The 18,083-nt window shown below is 36.3% G+C and overlaps 1 protein-coding gene across 2 annotated transcripts; it reads left to right on the top strand.

Annotated features, from left to right (window-relative positions):
* Positions 1-669: 669 nt before the first annotated feature.
* Positions 670-16,606, top strand: LOC149085524 (proline-rich protein 5-like). Of its 2 annotated transcripts, XM_089233584.1 has the most exons (9): positions 670-937; positions 1,263-1,349; positions 7,143-7,191; positions 7,481-7,538; positions 8,472-8,563; positions 10,345-10,423; positions 13,009-13,082; positions 14,384-14,549; positions 16,439-16,606. In XM_089233584.1, the coding sequence occupies exons 1-9, from the start codon at positions 723-725 to the stop codon at positions 16,552-16,554; spliced, it is 936 nt and encodes a 311-aa protein (XP_089089710.1). In that variant the 5' UTR covers positions 670-722; the 3' UTR covers positions 16,555-16,606. The 2 variants fall into 2 exon arrangements, with proteins under 2 accessions (XP_089089710.1, XP_089089711.1); XM_089233585.1 differs by lacking the exon at positions 14,384-14,549.
* The last annotated feature ends 1,477 nt before the right edge of the window (positions 16,607-18,083 follow it).

Genomic DNA, 18,083 nt, shown 5'->3' with positions numbered 1-18,083 from the left:
CTTAACGCATGCGGCCTCAAGAGAAGAGGGTCTTCAGAAAAATGAAAAGTGTTTGAATTTTTCGAGAATTTGCCTCAGAAAAATCACTTGGCTCGGGAGCCCATGATGCTTTTAAGAGGGCCCTGACACACACCTTGTTTTCATAATATAAATTATATTATGATGATTATGGAAAAAAATTAGAAATATTCATCTCACATATTTGTCAGGTTTAAAGTTTTTTTTCCTTAATTTTTTTGGAATTTTAATTACGATTGGTGATTGTGACTACTTCTGAGAATGTTTTGATGACAATCGGCGATGTCCAGTATTTTACGGATAAGGATGGATTTACATCTACAGACACTCTCATCGTGTCGTGTCAGACACGGCAACCCTTCTTTAACATAAAAATGTCTGTCTGCACCTGCGCAGCCACGATACGATAGATATGAATACGTTTATTAGTTTTATGTTAAAGAGTGTTTGCCGTGTCTGACACGACACGGTGAGTGTCTGTAGATGTGAATCCACTCTTATTATTTAAGATCCCAGTTCACAGAATTTTATTTTTCTCAATGAAATATGGTCATCAGATCACTTGATAAAAAGAGGGAAAGAAACGAAACTATCTTATCATATGAACTTCGATTCTCTTTTTTTTTCCTTTTTTATTGATATCCCAGTCGATAAAAAGGTTTTCACGAGCAGCAGAGGCAGGCTCATCAACCTATAAAATTTTCATGGCGTATAAACACTCCGTGTTCCATATTTCGCGTCCACCAAACTTGGGTAGGAGAACAGCCCACAATACTTATTCTATAAATGCCTCCGGGGGTTTCGGAAGAGGTTCCTCCACTCTGCAGCATGTTCCAGAAAACACAGAAATGCAGCTGAAAATTTCTTCTCCAATCGTTGCAGCTCCCAGAGAAATATTTAGATCTGAAGACTGGAAAAGGTTGGTGTAGTTTTGAAAAACTATATATATTAAACAATTATTGCTTCATTTTATTGGAATAGTACCAGATTGCATAAATATTTTTTTCCTGTTTGTAACATTTCCCCTATATTTTATCAATTTGCGTTTAAGAATCATTTTGAACCTTCCCTTTTTGTAATTACTAAATGCATACTGCATTTGACTTGAAACAACTCGTACACAGATTACGTTGAGAAGAATAATGTGCAACTGTCTTATTTGCATTCGATAGCATTAAAAATTGAATAGAACTTGATTTGTTTTGTTATTTTTCTATTTGAAAATCATCTCAATGCATACACAGTTTAGAAGACGCCGTAAAACAGTTTTTTGAAGGTGAGGATCCATTATCGAAACCAGGAGAATTATATAGACTTCACCAAAACGTCAGGTAATTACAAAATATTTTGTTTGTAATACTCGTAACACTACTGCTGTGATTACGTTTGATTCAATGCCAATTTATGGCTGTAATGTTATGCGTAGAAAATGTTTGAGACCGATCTCGATTCTTTCTGCAGCATTATAACGGTCGCCTTCGAGTCTGGTGGCACCACAATGAAATAGTTTGCTTGAACTTGAACTACCAGACAGATACCCACGTTAATATTCCTTACGGAACCTCTAACGTAAAGGGTATCTGTTGGAAAAGTAGCAACACCTTCCCCAGCCCATCAAATCCATCCACCCCACCTGAATCAAACATGAGAACACTTTTTCAAAGTATATGGGGATAAAAAAAATTAAAATACATAGTAACCACAAAAAAATAATAATGTAAAAATTTAACATTTGTGGAAGCACAATGCATGTCACAGTCCAGGTGCATATGTATGAAAAGGGTGAGGGAAAACATCAGTTATATATATTATATATCAGTTATATAACACTGGAAAACACCGAACAATGAAAAATAAACATCTGTGGTAAGCACAATGCAGGTCACAGTCCGAGAAAAAAAAACGGGGAACAATGCAAATATGGAAAACACAAAAATGCTAATATGGTAAACACAAGAAATATTAAAGCTTAAGCATCTGTGGTAAGCACAATGCACGTCACAGTCCGAGAGAAAGAAAAAAAATGTTAACACATTTTTACAATTTCAGCGTAGTCATTAGATTTGGGGTGTCGATGCTGATCTGGTCATCGATCTACTCACCATGATGAAGACAGGGAGGTCTTCACTACTCTCATCAGATTCAAAGAGGTCTTCACTTTTGCTGTGCAGTAACGACAGATTTTCCTCTAGAAAGTTGATAAGCTTAATGATGTGTCAACCCAGTTTTTAGTTTTTATATTTATTACTTGACGTTTCCAGACGTGGAAATTTTTTAGATTAATCGGGGGCTGATGGTAGGGTGCAGTGCTAGGGCAAGACCAAATATAGTGAGGAAATGTACCGATTTCCTCACAAACAGGGCCGCAACTAGATGCTTGGTTACCCGGGCAAGCACGCATTTTGGCGCCCCCTCATAATGTTGAAGGAGAGGTTAAATAGTGAAATTTGTGCCCCCTCTAATCCGGCGCCCGGGGCACCAGACCCGCCTGCACCCCCTAGTTGCGGCCCTGGCCACAAGCACATAATTTATTTTTAGATATTTTAAATCTCCTTAGGTAATACGGAACAGGACCATGCTCACTATATAGGATTGTCCTTTCTCTAATCCATGGTTGGTTGAAAATTTTGGTCTTATTTATGATTTGGAAGACCTTTCTGCCCCGTTGTTCATCATCAATCCATCTAGACTGCCAAGTTTCTTTCGCTACACAAAGTATCTTGTGTTTGCCATGAGACCAGGGAGGAGAAACATCACAGTTAATATTTTCTGATGAAGTAGCTGTTTTAGCAAGTGCGTCTGCTAATTCATTCAATTGATTACCCACATGGGCCCTGGTCCATGAGATGAAAGTGTTGAGCTTGTCAATTAGATTTGCTCGGACTTGTCGTACAAGTTGGGTGGGAGAAAAATTATTTTTAAGCGCGAGAAAAAAATACTAGAAAGACTGTAGGATATATAATCTGAATATGTTGGTTCTCATGCAGTATATGGAAAATGGCCTGATGAATAACATACAATTCTGCTTGGAAAACATAGTTGAAGTCTTGGAGCCTTTGTGACCATTCGTGTATGATGACGTTGTTGCGAAAGACGACAAAAGTCGAAGCAACTCCATTAGAGGTTTTCGAGCCATCCGTATATATTTTGATTGCAATTGGAATGTCTTTTTCTTCAGTGATGAGCTGATTATCTTGAACATCTATGGCTGGATGATGAGGCCATGAGGTTATTTTTTCTTCGTATGCATATGCTAGTAGACTGAATTCGTTACATATGACATTGTCTTAATAGGAGGAGAAGGCTTCTTTTCGATATAACTTCTATTTGAAGGTCTAAAGGTAAATTTCAAGTGGAAAGTTGTAACACATTAGTTGGCGTAGTATTATATGCACCCGTTACAAAAAGTAAGTATTGCCGTTGAGCGGTCGGCATCTTGCGTTTCATTCTGCAGGTGGGGTTAGCAAACCAAATACTCGATCCATAGGATAATTGGGGGATGATGATGGTTCAGAATAGTTTACTGATGTCTATAACCCTGGGCCATCACCGTTGAAGGAATTTACTACCTTTTACCCCAAAGAAATAATTTGTGGCTTAATTGTCTGGGCCCGCAACTAAGGTAGAACAGGCGAGTCTGGTGCCACTGTGGTAGTTGAGTGGTCATAGTAACGGACTCGCATAGCGAGGATCCAGGTTCGAACCCCACTGTCGCCACAGTGGTAGTTGGCTGAAGTTGGTTTTCTAGGATTCCTAACTTTGAGGCGCGAATGCGAGCAGATCTCCTCGTTAAAAAGTCTTTCCACAGAGAGCAACAGGCCTACAATGATACAATTATTCTATCATTACACTTCACTCAGTAGAAAAATTGATAGTAGATAGCTGCACTACACGTAACAAACATTACACAGAAGAAAACTTCACGTTAGGTTCACAACACGTACCTTACCAATTCGTTAGAAGTTCCACAGAGGAATATGGACGAGGTTCATGTGTGTGGCTTAGAAGGGGATCTGGTCAACACCTTCTATGGCAGAAAGCCTCCACTCGAAGCTTTGACATCACTGAAGTCGTCCATTCATCTGTAGCCATTGGATAAAGCAGGGCGACGTATGCGAAATCTTGACCTTTTTTTGTAGCATATCCAATGACTATAGGTGAAATGGGCGACTTTAGTGACGTCACGAACTTCGCGCGGCGGTTTTCTGCTATAGAAGGTGCCTTGGGCGCTGGACTAGATGGAGCGACAAACTCACCCTTTAACTGATCCTTCTACATTACATGGGGTGCCAAACTGCGTGCTTGCCCCGGGTGATAAAGTACCTAGTTGCGGTCCTGTTAATCGCAATTATTAAACCTAGAACATGCATGTGTCCAGTGTAAAGCGCATGATTCAAGTTTTGAACTCTTCATATTCGAAGTTTGTGAGCCTGTTTCCACGACAATGCTTGACCACCCAGAGCACACTACGAGCAACAATGCCTCTATGTCCACCAGGTATCAGTTTTTCCTATGTGCGACTGTCCACCAAATTAGTCGCACATCAAACACATCTGGTCAATAAAGTCGTCCAATGATTTGCATACCACAGACTACTTACTGCCAGACAAACTTTGGCAACGTGTGACAATAGCATGGACAAACATACTCCAAACGCACATGCAAAGCTTTTTGTTTTCAATGCAGAAAGGTATAGAAGCAGTTGGCAGCACCCATGGCATCTACCCAAAATACAGATTTCTTTAGGTTCCACAAATTGAATGGGGCTGTAGTTTCGATCATTTTATCCCTGACACCTGTTCCTTTTATTTGATCATTTTGGTTATATCACCTCAATTATTTTCTGCACACGAGGGCTAATTAGACTGGGACCTACAATTTATTACCGATTCCGAACGGCAGCCTGTTTTGTACTCACCGAGAGGTTGACACGCTAACTCCTAGATGGGGGATTCCCTACTTTAGCACTCTCTAATCTCTGTTCCTTTTGTTATTAGTACAATAAGTATGGCTCATTTTTCCGCAGTCATTTAATCATTGCTGTCCGCCAAGTGAAGGTGCTACAGTACATCGTTTGAGAATCAATGGAATAGCCTAATAAACCCTAAAACACGCGGTGTAATGTGCGATTCATGAGCAATGAATGTGTGTTGGAAAAATAAAGAAAAATTTATTACGTTCTGGAAATTTTTTTTTTCACGAAATTTCTTGATTTTCATTTTTAAGTTTCTTAACATGCTACTGACTGTTCTTAACCCTCTAGCCGCGGAAAGGTTTTGAATTTTTTTTATATAAAATCGCGGGGTATTATTATCCGCTATATCTATATACACTATAGCCCCGTTTATATGTGTGTTATATGTGCGGTAGCATTGGGAGTTCTACCACCCGATTGACGACTTTTTTTTCCTTCGTAAGGAAAGAAACAGAGAGCAGTCATTAGTGAAAATTCTAATAAATTTTAGTTTTTTCTATTTCCCATGTAAACGGGACTTATATTACCAAAAGTCTATGTCCTTTTTAAAGTTTATAGACACTTTTTCCTCAAACTTCTAAAAAAATACTGAATAAATAACTCGGACGAAATTTCGGTCATATGAACCCTATGTTAATACTCACCACTTCCAGTTACAATTTAGTCTAAAGTGCATTTAGGGACCAACAAAAAATTAAATAAGAAAAAAATGTTTTTGATCAACCCTGTATCAAAAAAATATATACAAATGACTTGTAAGTATAACAAAATATTGTACTAATTTTATGCAAGATTCTTGAGCATTTTTGTGAGAATACCCAGCATATTGACGGAAATAAAAATGTTTTCTATAAAAATTCCAATTTCCATCGCATGATTTTTGCTCATAACATGGCGAGTTTTCAATAAATTTTTTACAAAATTTACAGAAAACATGGCGCTATACATATAGACATACTGTATAGAAATTTAAAATGTGATAAATCACTATTCAATGAGATATGAGCATTTTTAATAAATGATTATTAAAAATATAAAATTTTGTTTTCCATAATTTAATTGCCAGATACATAGTACAATTTCTCTGAAAATTCCAGATGAATGCCATGAGAATTCAGAGAGATATACGTGATATTGGGAGTACTGAAAAATATATTTATATTTATATATAAAATACAATACATACGAAAAATAGATTTCTTTGGCTAATGTTAAAGAAATTCGAAATCCTTCAAAATTCAAGTGAGAACAAGCTACGGGGTGATAGAGAGCAATTTTTATATCACTTGTATTTACAAGTTTCATTCAATCATCACAAAATACAAATACTGTATATGTATTATTCATGAATTCTGCTCATGAAAAGTTTTGCACAAAAATCTCAATCTAAAATTTGATTTAATATTCGCCAAAGAATATACAAATTTTATTTTAACATTGCAGAAATATGAGTTTCGTGATAACATCAGTTTTGTGATCGCTTGAAATGCGTTAGAATGGATGAAGAAATTATGTCATTAGTTGAATTGAATAATAATACTTTCATGTGATTAAAAATACCTGATGAGATTTGCAAATTATTTTTGTGAATGGGTATGCAAGCATAAACATGTTATTTCTACCACAGCTTCTTGAAATACTATGCTGGCCTACGCTCTATCTTTGAGCAAAATGACTCTATCCGCTACGCTCTATCCGCATTTTCGCTATAGAAAAAGGTAAGGTGCTATAAAGGAGAGCGGGCTCGTCACCCGTCTTTGGGCTAATAAGAGGGTTGCCAAAAGCAGAATAGGGAGCAGAGATTGGCTATAGCGATAATACTGACGTCATACTTTTTCTCAAAGATAGCGCATAGGTCAGCCCGGTATTCCAAGAAGCTCTAGTCAATCGCTGGGAGCGGTAAATATGTTATTAGTCAAAAATGCATGACGAGCCCGCTCTCCTTTATTGCGACAGGCGCCTCACTCAATTTCTACAGGCTGCATACAAGTACGTTTGTTTGTTTTCTTGAGCACTTTAAGTAGGGAAAGTGCTGATGTGTGGGGGGCATATTATATACCTTTGAATTTAAACACAAAGACTTAACTGGCAAACTTGCAATTTATGATTGCTTTTATTTGTGCAAGATAATACTTCTATTCATTCCTAGGAACATTTTGAAATCGAAAACAGGTACTTTTCTGTCTGATTACTATAAGGCAAGTAAAATTATTTCATTTTCAAAACAATTCACTAAGAAATTATGTTATTGATAAGTAGAGCCCTATTGTATTCGGGTACGATTCAGTTTAGTTTGTGCCCTAATAATACATAAAAGAATCAGGAATGTAACACATATTTTATATGTATGATAATTTTTGTGTGTGTGTGTAATTGTAGCGCTTTATTGTCGGGTGCATATACGGATGTGATAATATTTAAACATAACAGAAATAAAACACAGATAAAGTTTTCAAAATATTTCTGATAAAAGTTTCTCTTCTATAGCAAGAGCTGCTTTCAAAAGGAATGAGCGAATTAACAGAGAAGTTGAGAAATGTGAAAGGTATATGAAAATTTCTTCACATTCAATATCTCACATTGCGCAGTGTTCGTGATTGGTGTTAATTTTTCCAGAAAAAAAGTTCGGAAAAAGTTTTTAAGAACATAGGCGCCGTAACTTGGGGACTGAGGCTGTTTGAGCCCCCCACCCCAATAAATTTTACGAGAGGGCTGGGCTACCTCCACAATAATTAATGAATATACAATGCAACGGACCACTCCTACTTCTGCATAAGAGCTTGAATCTCGTATTTATGGGAAACTGGCAACTTTCAACCCCCCCTCAATGTTTTCTTAATTTCGGCGCCTCTGTTCAAGGATACTCTTGAAACAAAGTAAGGTTATGCGCTCAGTGGCTTTGGAGCCGGGTGCACTGTGAGGGGTGAGCATCCACAGTATTGGACCCACAGTATGGACCCCAGCAACCCGGTATTTTGTGACATGAACCTGAGGTACCCCAGAATTACCCACAGGTCTAAAACACTTCGACGTCCCTGGCTATGTGACGGTGTATTAATGAGAGAAATGCTCCGTATTTTTCCGTGCCGATTATCTTAATTTCGCGTATTTGCATCAATGAAATGTGATCACCTGATCATTAGTATCTCTACTGCACATAACCCTTTAAGCCCGAGCTCGATCGATCGTGCAGGTGAAATACTTAGCAAACATTCATGTTTTCGAAAATTTCCCGGTCTTAACGGGGTATTACACAGCATTACACTTTAGAAGAAGCAATGCTTTTGTTATTTTTTTTTACCAGTGAGATTACTACGAATAATTATGTAGTAGATTATTCCCGGGTATGATTTTGCTTTATTTAGTGTAATTTTATTTTTGCCGTGTACTTTGCGAGAATTTTTTCCTATTTCGGTCGACTTTCAAAGGTTACTTTATGCTTCTTTCTGTATACACATGAAAATTTCATTGTTTCCAGGATTTCGACTTCTACGGCGTATGGAAGAAATTTGGAATCACTTCTATACCACAGTTCTACCAGCACTTGAAGCTATACTCTATGTAGTGAAAGTAGGTACAAAAAATATAAGAAACTTATAATAGCAGAGCGTCCTTTGAATCTTTGTTTATTGAATTTTTAGTTTTTCCGACATCATTATTTATTTTCGGCTATACAAGTATTACGTCAGCCGATTTTAGCCTGCCCGCCCGATCCCCCCCCCCTTCAGCAAAAGTCAGCGAAACTCCGATTCCCCCCCCCCCCGTCAGCAAATTTTCGTCAACTCTGCCTCCCCCCCCCCCCACTGCATATTGGATTCAGAGGCGTACTCGGGTGGGAAGCGCATAAGTAGCTCGTATCCCCCAAGACGATCTTAAAATTCATTTTTATAAAAAAAAATATTTTTCAAAAATTAAAATATCGAAAGGAAATACTTTTATATATTGTTGCAATCAATTTATGACAATGCTATTTGAAGGCCAATAACTCAAAATTTCTCTCAAAGAAATTCATTGTGCCCCACCCATGGTCCCTACAAGGGTGGGGCTGACAAGTCTCTAGCCCTGGAGCCCCACCGTCACCATAGTGGTGGTTGGCTGAAGTTTTCTGTGGTTCCCAACTTCGAGGTGCGAATGCGAGCCGATCTCCCCGTTAAAAAGTCTCGCCAAAGAGAGCAACAGGCTTACAATACAATTATTCAATCATTACACTTCATTCATAGTTAGAAAAATTGATGGCAGATGGAAGCACTACACAGAATAAGTATTACACAGAAACAAACTTCACGTCAGGTTCGCTACAGATACACACACATTCCAACATGTACCTATCCGTTAGAAATTCCGCAGAGGAATATGGAGGAGGTGCATGTGTGGTTCAGTAGCCTTGTAGCCCGGGACAATTACCATCATGTTTTTCTTTTTCATGCTATGAATTCGCTATAAAAGGGCCCGTGAATAGTCTGGCTTGGGGGCCCGAAAAAGATTCCAGCCTAGGGGTCCTTCACCAGGATGTGGGGGGCCATGGCCCCACCCACTAAGCCTTTTGTGCCCCCTCCAAAGGTCGATCCTGCGTACACCCCTGTTTGGGATTGTCCTTCGAGAATATACATAGTGAGTCTGATCACCACTGTCTGACGTACTGTAGCAAAGTCGCTTGAAAGTTTGCTCTTAATGCAGCTTTGCTTTGTAGTGAACTTTGCTATGAGTGCACAGGAATCATTTTTCACCTGATAATAAACTGAACAGTGAACACACTATATTTTTACCTTCTGTTTTAAGTTTTGAGCATTAATTAATGGAGTGGTATAGATTGCCATTGTTAGTTGGTGCGAGCATTCTTCATCATGGGTTCTCTAAATTTCAGTGATATTAATCGCAGTCATACCCAGATGGTTGCCTAAAAACAAACATTTGAGTAGTTTGAGGTAATTCCTTCCTATTTGGTTATCGATGCGATTTTATGGAATTATTGCGGATGTGTCTGGTGTTGACTATAGCGCAAGGTAGGCCTACACCATGCGTATTCAAGTTTTTTAGTTAAATAGTAAATATATACACAAAAAAAATACACAAAGTAAAGATATTATTAAGAATATTTAATATTTTCATAGGGTGATTGATGACGTAATTATCATTCAACCTCCCTTGTTATCAAAAGTCAGCAAATGTGAAACCCCCTGCCCCTCTCGATGCTGACGTAATAATTGAATGATCCCCTTCACAAAAAAAGAAGTATTCAGTCATTGACATGTGGAGTTGCATTTCTTTCACTGATTCATTTTAATTTGGCCGAACCTTTACTTTTCTAACTAATGATAAAAAAATGAATATATCTGAATTTTTTTTTGTAGCCAAAAGGTCGCCTGACAATACGCAATGCTACCCTGACGGCCTTCCGAGATCTGGTTGTCTACAGCGTTGACTTCAAAGGTTAATTCCTCAGCTCATATCTTTAATAATTGCAATTTAATTTGAAAAAACAACCATACGTCGATAATCCATTGCGTATGACCATAAGAAATTCGGATGTTAGAAAATTTTTGGACGAGAAAAAACATTGTAACTTCGTTTTGTACGTTTAAGAAAGAATAAAAACGTGATTAAAATCAGTTATGTTTAGGGTTGGGGTTTTGGACAGGACACGTGGGAAAAACTGTCCAAAACCACCAAATTATACAAATACAAATACAACACCACAACAGGCAAAATGCCCAGCGAGGTGGCTGAGAAAAAGATGCCCATAACAAATATGGATGTCATATATTTCAAAAATAAAGCAACCCAATTAAAAATGTAATTAGAAACATTATAAACTTCTGAAACCAAGCTGAAACTTTTTGAAACCAAGTTTCAAAATGTTATGTGGAAACATTTGGTTTTTTTGTTTTTTTTTTCCCATGATACTAACATATTAAAAAAAAATACTTGCAAGAAAATAAAACAAACTAAATCAAAAATATTTCAGAAAGGTGTCATTTGGTTAATGGTTTCACCAAATTTATGGTTTTAAGCTGGAAATCTGATAGTAAATTAATATCACTCGTATTAATGTTTAAATAAACACTGTTTTCAATTTTTTTATTTGTCGTAAATGTTATTTCTACTTCACATCTTATTTTTCATGCATGATTATGAAGCAGGTACTGTATTTAGGACAATCTGTCCCCAAACACTTATCTCTAAAAAATACATTATATTGAAGGTACCAAATATGCATAGTCACAGTTATAATCATTGCATTATTGTGAAACTAAACATAAATATTATTTTTTATCAGATACTAATATAATAATGGGAATAAATATCAATGGTGTAGTGTTTATTTAATGCAAATTGTTCTATTTTGACTTTTCAAACTTTTTTCTTTAAATTTTCAAGTGAACTTTCTATTTTACATTCTCAGTTTCCAAAAACTAATTATAAATAAAGGAAAATATTCGAAGAAAATAATGCCACTATGTAGCACCTACACATGACTAACAGAACACAATTTCGCAAACACTGATTACGCCTACATGATGATAAAAGACTTCAAGACCCAAAATTTTTGTTAAATTTAAATTGTTGCCCTTATGAGTCTAGAAGCTAATAATTCACTGAATAAATTCAAGCTATATTTACAATTCTATCACATGGGGGACAGCAATAAGAAAAACACTGGAAGAAGGCCTATCAAAAGACTGTCTTTAATACATTGTTTTTTATTTTCGTGTCCCCCAAGTTATGCATCAATTGAATCAAATTTTGTTATCTTAGAAATATCACCTTGGCACAGATATGGCAGCTAAATTAGTTATGTGTTATCAAATGTTAAAAGGCGCAGCTGCACTTGATTATGAGTGTTCGATTATTACGTAAATTTCATTCTGTAGTCATATCTATTGCCTTTTTTTAATTTTCATGTGACAAATTTCTATCCCATTCTTGTATCTTTTATGTTTCCATAAATCTAATATTTAATCTCAAGACAGTTCAGTTTTCAATTATTTGGTAACCTGATATCACAGTCATATAACCCTTTGCACATACTGTTTTGAATTTCGAAATTTTATTATACATTTAATGTAATTAATAATATAATTTATATAATATGTAAAGTTTATTATTTGATTATAGAAGTCACAAAGTTTTTCACTTATAGTTATAAATAGGAGGTTTTGGACAGTACGGTAAAAACCACGGTAAATGCCGTGGTTTTTACCATACTGTACAAAACCTTGCCAACCCTGGTTATGTTGATAAGTTACCTGTATAAAGGCACGTACACACTATCGAACGGAGCCGTCCGCGTTGGAATCCCCTCTTCCCGGAGCGGTTTCAATGCGTTCGTAGATACATCAACTTCCTTTGCGGTATTTTTCTTTCATTTGTGTTCGTTGAAAAAACCGACTCCCGGTGGCTGTGTTCGAACGGCTCAAAAAGGATTAGTCCGTTGTTCGAAGCACCGTTCAAATTACTGTAACAACGTGTATGCGTACGCCTTAATTCAGTAGCGTGTACAAGAGAGGCAAGACGTGTGACAAGAACAAAACTACATAGTGTTCATATGGATCATTTGTGAATATCTGCTGAGACTTCAAGAGTTAACATTTCATGTTGTGTCTGTGTTCGTGAAATATATTTATTACTGCAGAGTCACAAAGATGTTTCCTTTTGCATCATTTATTTCGAATTACCCTGTATATCAAGTGAAATTGAACGTTATTCTAACTGAAGTCGTTCTTGAAGGGTAAAATTACAATATTTATAAAATTTTTCTGATGCCTATTTGCATTTGTATACAATGCTCAAAATGAATTTCTACTTTTGAAAATGCGAATTAGCTAACAAATTAAGTTATTTACATTCATTAGATCACAAAAAATATGGTACACTGTTTTCCTTTGCTACAAAAAGTTTATTTTTAATTACTATATTAAAACAATATGTTGCTAACCATTTTACGCATTTAAATATGTTCTTAGCTTTTGTGAAAATTCAAAACTTAAATATTAATAAATTTTCTCTTATTTTAGGTACTATTAGAGATGCCGTGAGAAATAATAAGGATATATCCCCATCGATAAAACATATGCTACTTACTTTGCAGGTAAAAGTGATTAGTAGAAATTCGATTACGAAAAAGTATTGTGACGGTATTATAAACTTAGCTACGCCTCTATCTAGATTTTGTAAAAAAAAAAGAGAAAATTCTTAAGAAAAAGAGAAAATATTAATGGTAAAAAATAAAAACATATGTACGAGTATAATTCTTCAATTGTGTAAAAAAAAGAGTTGATATTCTGTCGCAGCGCCGGAACTAAAGGGGGGGGGGGCAAGGGGGCAACTGCCCCGGGCGGCAAAATTTAGGGAGCGGCAAATTTTAGGTGAGCACATAGAACACCTTTATAAAATTATTAAATTTTAATTTGAAGGGGGTGGACAAATCATGTTTACCTGGGCGGCAAAATGATACAAAATTCCTAATTAAGGCCCTGATTCCTGCGTAACAAATACTGTAACTGGAAAGAAATAACCTGCAATGATTTCTGTGCAAAAGAGATGAATCTGAGTTTAGACCAAAGCTATTGCATGAAAAATAAGAAAAATGTTTTAATGTTAATTTTTTAAGTTATTCCATAATGTTATTTCGGAGTTTTTTATGTAACTTTTTTAACAATCACGTGTTTTTCAGCATGTTGCATGAATATATTGCATTCACGAATAATTTTTTTTAATGTAGTACATACAGTACTCTCGATATAACGAACGAGGTTTCGAAGTTTTCCCTGGAACGCCCACATTTTCATTAATAGTTACTCTATATTGAAAAAACTATTTCTTTGTAAATAATTTATTTTTCTATTTTACGAATTTTTTGTTGGAATGAAGTGACTTCGTTATACAGGATGTCTTGTAAGCGCTAGCACGGCCTTTAACTCATCAACCGTTTATCGTAAAGGTATGATTTCAATTTAAAAAATGCTCAACAGGCGTTCAAAAATTACCCTGTACCGGTTTTGAGAGTGAAAATACAGTGTGTAACAAAATAAAAAATTTAGATTTTTCATATATGAAGACTGTACTACAGTCGAATCCCTTTATAATGAACGCCAAGAGACCGGAGGAATCACTTCGTTAAAACGAAATTTCGTTATAAAGGAATTCCAGGTATCTAGCATTGTTCCTATGTAAACTTATTTTGGGGATTAAAAAAAACCGTTATAAAATGAGATTCTCGGTATAACGGTATTCGTTAACACGGGATTCGACTGTATATAGATTGCAGGCAACTTTTGAAGAAACACTGTACAGCAATAACAAACATTTCCAAAATGCCGTGCAAACGTGTGTTCATCATTATACTAACTTACATCATTATGCTAACTTCATTAATTAATTTTTGTTAAGAATGTCAATGACTGCTATCCACCAAACAAGAACAGATTGCTTCTTGAATCCACAACTGCGATGGTAGTTTCACCCTATTTAGGTTACCTTGGGCTATATAAAGGAGAGGAGCTACCTGTTATTGAATCTGATGAACCAAAATTAGCCAGCCGACGACGATCTAGTGGTAAACACACTTTTTTCGCACTTATCCGAATTTTTCCATATCTCATCGAACGGTATAAGCGATATGAATTACGAATAAGGTCAGGCATTGTTTCGGATATGCAGGATGCATAGCTGACACCTCTCATCACGAATTGCTGATGAACCGTTGATCCTAGAGGCATAATTCCAATTAAAAAAAAGTATCCAAATAACATGTGGACCTCTGATACACCATTCATATTGCAAGGGTTGAATTGCAAGGTTGTTTAATTTTCTTTTGAAAAGCGATTAAAATGAAAAAATCAACTTTTTATACGGATACTGTGCTCAAAAACCTAAATAAAAAGTTGTTACCCTGTGTCTCTCCTGAGGCCAACAAAGGAAATTCAACGTTTCTAAGTGCAATTTTCACAGTAAAATTAAATTCAAAAATCTGAGAAAAGTTGGAAAAAATCGTTTTCCGTTAGTTTTTGCTGTTTTATTCCCAACTTTTCTCCCACTTTTGAATTCAAATATTGTACCGAATATTGCATTTAGAAACCGGATTTTTTTTTTTTTTTTTTTTTTTTGGCCTCAGGATAGACAGGGCAACAACTTTCTAATTTGGTTTTCTTGCGCAGTGTGTCCATATGAAAAGTTGATTTTTTTATTTTAACAACTTTTCAACCCCTTGCAATATGAATGACGTATCTGAGGTCCACGTGTTATTTGGAAACTCTTTCTAATTGGAAGTATGCCTCTCTGGGGTCAACGGTTCGCCAGTAATTTGTGATGCAAGGTGTAGCTATGTACTCTGTATATAGTAAATGCTGTAATGAAGTAGTATAAAATGTCATAAAGAATATAAGTATTTAGCAAAGTTATAAGTCAGGGGTTCTCAAACGTTTTTCACCAGCTGCGCCTCTTCTTTTAGCCAACGTCTGTCCGTCTCTCCCCAAAACAGTTTAACAAGAAATCGCTTCGAAAAACCTTCGAAAAGTCGCTGCTCTGCGGTGCCTCTCACAAAAGTTAGCGATGCACAGTTTGAGAACCCCTGTTGTAAGTAATTAAAATAGTAATAGTGTAAAGTACATAATACTGTATGTAGTATGTATATAGTACTTTACGTGATTAGAAAAACTGATTTTAAAAAATCGCAACCCTGAAATTCGATCTGGAGTTTGATTCTGATTCCCGCAAATGAGTTTAGAAATTAAAAAAACATAATATATATGGTTGAAATAAAAAAAAATTCGTTAAATTTTGGGATGAAGATCATGGATGAACAGCATATGAAGTGTAAAATGAGCTTGTCCGTTAGTTTATGAGTAATTCCAATATCTCAGCGAATCTTGCACTTACAAACACGGAATTTTTTTTGTTGGGTTCAGGAGAGACAGAGAAGCAACTTTCTACTCGGGTTTTTTAGGGTAAGGTGACCAAATAAAAGGTTCACTTTTTTTTTAATAACTATACCACCAATTGCGATATGTATGACGTATCTCTGGTCTACACGTTATTTAGATACTTTTACCGTTTGAAAGTATACTGGGATCAACGGTTCGGGAGTTATTTCTTTATGAAGGGACTTTTCTGTATACTCATAATCTACATTGTCATGCTCCTGGTCTCTTGAGTTTCAGCATCTTGTGTCTGAGTAGCTTTACTTCTGATTACTATATAGATCTTTACGCTCCTCCATATGTGTTTCTTTTCTAAATTATCCTCTACCCTGTCGTGGCCACATCTATGTACAAATTTCGCAACCTGTCATAAAGTTTAGTTCCAAACAATGAAATCACGAATTGCCCATTTTATCTTTCACAAAACCTAGTGGATTCCCCACAACATTTTATACTACAGAATATCATTCAATATGGTTAAATAATAAAAACGTTATTTTTTTATAACTCTGTTTATTACTTTTAGCGGATGTAGGAGGATTCAGACGTATATCAAGGCCTTTCAGCGTGCAGCCAGTTCAAATGGAAACATTGAATCAAATGTTTTTGAAAGCCATTAGAAAAAAGCCGGAAGTACGATGAAAAATTGGCACAATTATTTTTATGTTTAATATAAAAAGTAAAAAAAAACTGAGACTCGCATATGCGTGTGTGTGTGTGTGTGTTTCATTCCAAGAGCTCTATAAATGCTTGCCATTGCTATATTCTATTTATAAAACCAGAACCGCAACTAGGGGGTAAGTGTTGAAAGGTGGATTCGTGAATGTAGGTACGTGCAAAGAACTCGTGATAAGAACATAACAGGTTATATTTAACAAGTGAGATTAAAAGATTACATGACTAGTACATTGAACGAGAACGAATTTGTCGAACACATCTGAGAGATGGACATACACCAGACAATTTGCATATTCAGCCACTTGATGTTGCCAGATCACAACAGTAAGCAGACGGGTCTGTTACCTTTAGAGCGGTACCAGAGGGGGTGAAAAATTCACCCTCTAACTGCTCCTTCTACATTACATGGAGCGCCAAAATGCTTGGTCCGGCTGACAAAGTACCTAGTAGCGGACCTGTATTATATAACTATTCTCGAAGTTAACAGCTATAAATTGTCTTTACTCCAGTGCACAACCTTTTCGGTCTGCGGGCCAGATATGATGTCTACTGTTAGCAGTCTACAGACCTGTTCTTACCGTGTTGTGGGGATTGAAACTTTTTCGGAAAAGCTTTTCGCGAGACAGATAAATTCCCTTTGCGGATCCCATTTGGCTCGCGGACCAGAAGTTGTGCACCCGTAACTTTATTCCGTTTGATGTTGGGTGCACGTCATTATAAATGAAAAAAAGAAATTCAAAGAAACGTTGAATGAGTTTGAAGTATAGGTTGAAACTTGTGTCGTCATTTCAATTAGAGTAGGATTAGTCGAGAAGCATCGATTGCACGCTGTAGCAACATAAGCTTTAGTAGAACTAAAAGGTGGTTATAATGAAGTATTGGTATGCAGGGTGACACACACTCGCCACAATTATAGTTTTTCAACGGCCAATGTTACCAATCGAGAACATACGCATGATTAATTTAAAAAAAAAAGTATTTTTCAGTCCATTACGTTTAGAGGCCATTCAAGTATTACGTCAGCAGATTTTTAGCCATTTTTGACCCCATCCTTCCCCCTTGTTAGCAAAACTCAGTAAAATTCTAACCCCCCTTGTCAGAAAAATTTCGTCAACTCTGCTCCCCACCTCTTAATGCATACTGAGATCAGAGACGTAAGCGGGGGTGGGGGCATGAGCCCCCCATGAATCCCAAACGATCAAAAATGTATTTTTTGATGCAAAAATATTTTTTAAAAATTTAAATTTCGGTAGAAAGTACTTTTATATGTTGTTATGATCAATTTTTCTGTTTATTTCAATGCTATTTGAAGGGTAAGAACTCACAATTTCTTTCAAGAAATTCATTGCGACCCGCCCTCTAAGCCACGCATATTCAACCCGTTGCTCGCGAGCACCACGGTGCTCCCTGAAGTACCCAGAGTGTTCAATGCTCATGTCCGATTTCGTGCTCACGAGCACTTTTGATCAACATTCCAATTAAGCACCTTGGAA

Source organism: Pholcus phalangioides, unplaced genomic scaffold, assembly GCF_987345545.1.
Source record: "Pholcus phalangioides strain wild (caught in Gottingen) unplaced genomic scaffold, Ppha-v1.0 ptg000007l_1, whole genome shotgun sequence".
Taxonomy (NCBI): Eukaryota; Metazoa; Arthropoda; class Arachnida; order Araneae; family Pholcidae; genus Pholcus; species Pholcus phalangioides.
The sequence above is the reverse complement of the archived record's forward strand: the minus strand, read 5'-3'. Positions and strand labels throughout refer to the sequence as shown.